Here is a 4,248-nt window from a genome sequence, read left to right as displayed (position 1 = left end):
ATTCTAGGCAAGTCCTCTAGCACTGATCTAGATTCACAACCTTTGGCTTTGATCCAAGGTCTTTCTATATATCTTAAACCATCTTTGAACTTTCCCTTCTCCTTTCTCCTCTTCTCAAAGTGCTGAGATTATCGGCACGTGCCATCCAAAATATCGTCTCTCATTCCTTGACCATACCAACACACTACTTCTGCTCCTTGCCTCCTTGCTGCCTTCCTTGCCTCCTTTCTCCCTCCCTCCCTTCCTCCCTTCCTTGCTTTCTTTGTCCTTCCTTCCTTCCTTTTTCCCTTTCTTTATTCCAACCATACTTTCATAACCACTCTTATCCATTTTGAGTCTTATTTTATTTTATTTACAGGAATACAGACCTAATGATTTGACCTTTGCAGAGGACTGATGTCTAATTATTAACACTGCACACTGGCCAGCCTAGAAGGATTCACAGTAACTATGACTCCCAGACCTTATTTCTTCTCTTAACCAACGTTTCTATGGGTGTGCATTAGTGATGACTGTGACTGAAACAGTGCTATGCATGAGGATCTTGTTCCTGGCAAAACTATTTGGGATTTTTATATCTTTCCCTGGATTCATTCAGGCTGGACATCATCATCACCACAGTCCCACCGAAGTGGTTATTCCTATGAAGGTAACTGGGAAAGCCAGAGGCACGGACTCTCCAGATTGGATCTCCTATAACTTTAAACTTGAAGGCCAGAGACACGTCATCCACCTGAAGATCAAGAATCGTCTTCTAACCAGGCACCTCCCAATGTTCACTTACTCTGACCAGGGTTCTCTGATTGAAGATTACCCATTTGTACAGGATGACTGCTACTATCATGGTTATGTGGAGGGTGACTCAGAATCCTTAGTTTCCCTCAATACCTGTTTTGGGGGCTTTCAAGGACTATTAGAGATAAATAACATTGTTTATGAAATCATGCCCATAAGGTTTTCTACCAAATTTTAACATCTGGTCTATAAAATGGACAGTAATAAAACAGAACCAAGGAGATCCAGCCTTATGCAAGATACCATAACATGCTAAGCAGAGTTACGGGAAACTGATACATCCACTCTCAAACAAGGTGGCTATTCAGGTTGGTGGACTCATGTTAGAATTGTTGAATTTGTGGTTGTGGTGGATAAGACTCTGTATGAACACTATGGAAACAATGACACAATAATGCTGTCAGATCTATATGCTGTGATAAGTATAGTGGATACAATTTATGATGCCATTGGTATTAAAATATTATTGGTTGGTTTGGAGGTTTGGAATAAGAAAAACCTTATTGTAATAGATGATGTAAGAAAATCCCTAAGTCTATACTGTAAGTGGAAAGCTGAAAATATTCTTCATCGATTGAAACACGATACCACACATCTTTTGATATGCAGGCACTTGCGAGGATTAAGTGGAATAGGTTCAACAAGAGGGATGTGTGATCCAAACCATAGTTGTGCCATTGTCACTTTCATAGACAGGACTTTGAACCTCCGTGCTCTTGGAGTCGCTCATCACTTAGGTCATAATGTGGGCATGCACCATGATCAAGCTACGTGTAAGTGTAGATCCAGTAAGTGCATAATGCACATTGACAACCTGCCAATACCCATATTCAGCAATTGTAGTTATAATTACTTTTGGAGGTATGCTGTAAGAGAGGCAACACGTTTGATGGAAAACATGTACACACATGATATCTTTAATGCGAAGCGCTGTGGAAATGGTGTTGTTGAAGTCGAAGAGCGGTGTGACTGTGGGTCTTTAAGGCATTGTGCAAGAGATCTCTGCTGTATGCCAGACTGCACTTTGAGTGATGGGTCTTCCTGTGCCTTTGGACTTTGTTGTAAAAACTGCCAGCTTTTACCATCAGGAGAGGTGGGTAGAAAAGAAGCTAACATGTGCGATCTTCCCGAGTGGAGCAATGGAACATCCCATGAGTGCCCACAGGGAAGAGGGAATTCCCTGCAATGTCTCTGCCTACTGCTATGGAAAGCAATGCAATGACCGCAATGAACAACGTAGGCAGATTTTTGGCCAGAATGCAAAGGCAGCAAATACAAATTGCTACGTAGAAGTAAACACCAAAGGTGATCGTTTTGGCCACTGTGGTCTTCAGGGACCTGGGTACATAAAATGTGAAACCAACGATGCCCTTTGTGGGAGACTTCAATGTGATAACGTGACGGAACTTCCCCGTTTGAAAAATCACAGTACTGTGCACTTTGCTGTTGTCAAAAACTTACCCTGCTGGGGCACCGATTACCATGCTGGGACATGGCTAACTGACACAGGTGATGAGACAGATGGCATAGAGTGCGGTCAAGATGGTATCTGCATCCATAGGCATTGTGTCCATATATCTGCCCTGGACAGCAATTGTTCACCTAAGTTCTGTAATACGAGGGGCATCTGCAACAATAAGCATCACTTCCACTGCAACTATTTGTGGGATCCTCCTAACTGTGAGATAAAGGGCTATGGAGGCAGTGTAGACAGTGGCCCACCTCCCAAGACAGAGAGGAAGAAAAAGGTTTGCTACCTGTGTCTAACACTACTCACTATTTTGTTTGCTTTATTATGCTGTCTTTGTTGCCTATGTCCTAGAAAAAAAAAGTAAACAAAGGTCCCAAATTCAGCCTACATCTGTCAAAATAGAAAATGTTCCAAGCAAACTACCTAGTTCAGAGGATTTCCAGAGTCCACCTCGGTCAAGAGTGCCATCAGTACCAGTTTCATTAACTTCATCTATAAAAAGGACCAATTAAATATTATGGCTCTCTTTATTCTTCACAATTTTAAGTAATTTGAAAATTGCTTTCTGTAGTTTTGCTCTTTACATTTACAGAAAAATATAACGTTTGAAGTATGTAGGCATTTTTCAGGTTATTGCCTATCAAATCTATAATATCCTTTTATTTGCTTTGATTCACAGTGCACTATTTCTGCTATAGCAAGCCTCCTCCTAAGGAGAAATGGGGATGTGTATATGACTAGAAATATGGGAGATGTATTCTTCCCAATATGTTGGAGTTTCCAGAATATCATTGACAGTGATACATGCTTTAAACACTCCAACTCCTTTTTCTATAAATTCACCACAGAGGAATGTAATTTTGGGTGATATTTATTATAGGATGCCCAGAAATTTGAGCATTTCCTTAAGTAGCTTAGCAATAATGCTAGAGTTCTGAGTCTAAGATCATAGAGACGATGGCAAAATTTTGAAAGTTGTTATAACCTCAATTTATTTCTTCTGCTACTTAGCTTTATATGAAATTATACTTCAACAATTAGTTACTCATAATTAATTAAGTGCACAGTATCTTTCTTAGTTTGTGAGTGTGAACAATTAATGAACAGAGAGGCTGTGAATTTGAAAGAGAATAAGGAAGAGTATGTGGTACAGTTTGGAATGAGGAAAGAGAAAGAGGGAATGATGTAATAATGTAATTTAAATAAATTCCTATTTTTTCAAATTCAAATTTCACACACACACAAACACACACACTCATATATTCCTAAATACATAAGTACCATTTATTCAGTCTGTATAGTATCTGTATAATGTTATCTCTATTTGTGGATGACCATTTGGTGTCGGATAACCAATTTGTGTGCTCTTCCTTCATGAAAACATCTTTTTCTCCCATTCAGCATTCCTAGTTGCCCGTAGTTCTTCCTGTAGGGCGGAGGCCTCTTAGGCTTCCTCTCCTCTGCCTACATGATCATGTGTTTTGTTGTTGTTCTTACTCAGCTCCAATTACGCAATCATGTTGGTGGGACTTTATTTGTGTAGCTTTTGCTATTCCTAGGAAACAAAACCTCACAGCAAACACCCTGTTCTTCTGGCTTTTACAATCTTTTTGCTCACTTTCCACAAAGACCCTTTAGTCTTAGGTGAGGAATTTGAACTATAGCTGTCTCTGTCAGGACTCTTCATTTGGATTGGCTATGGTTTTTAGCTGTTGCAATGTGAATTTTCTTTTTTTAAATATAGTTTTATTTTCTATTTTTAAATATATTTTATAAACTTATTCATATTACATCTCAATTGTTATCCCATCCCTTGTATCCTCCTATTCCTCCTTCCCTCCCATTTTCCCCTTACTCCCCTCCCCTATGACTGTTCCTGAGGGGGACTTCCCCTTTATATGCTCATAGGGTATCAAGTCTCTTCTTGGAAGCCTGCTATTATTCCTCTGAGTGCCACCAGGCCTCCCCATTCAGGGGACGTG

At 39.9% G+C, this 4,248-nt stretch overlaps 1 protein-coding gene across 1 annotated transcript; it reads left to right on the top strand.

Annotated features, from left to right (window-relative positions):
• Positions 1 to 508: 508 nt before the first annotated feature.
• On the top strand, positions 509 to 2,778 carry Adam29 (ADAM metallopeptidase domain 29). The gene is given in 3 exon segments (XM_051169543.1): positions 509 to 1,959; positions 1,961 to 2,617; positions 2,619 to 2,778. Coding segments are annotated over 3 exon segments (2,268 nt in total).
• Positions 2,779 to 4,248: the final 1,470 nt, after the last annotated feature.

Source organism: Acomys russatus, chromosome 27, assembly GCF_903995435.1.
Source record: "Acomys russatus chromosome 27, mAcoRus1.1, whole genome shotgun sequence".
In the NCBI taxonomy this organism is placed as follows: domain Eukaryota; kingdom Metazoa; phylum Chordata; class Mammalia; order Rodentia; family Muridae; genus Acomys; species Acomys russatus.
The sequence above is the reverse complement of the archived record's forward strand: the minus strand, read 5'-3'. Positions and strand labels throughout refer to the sequence as shown.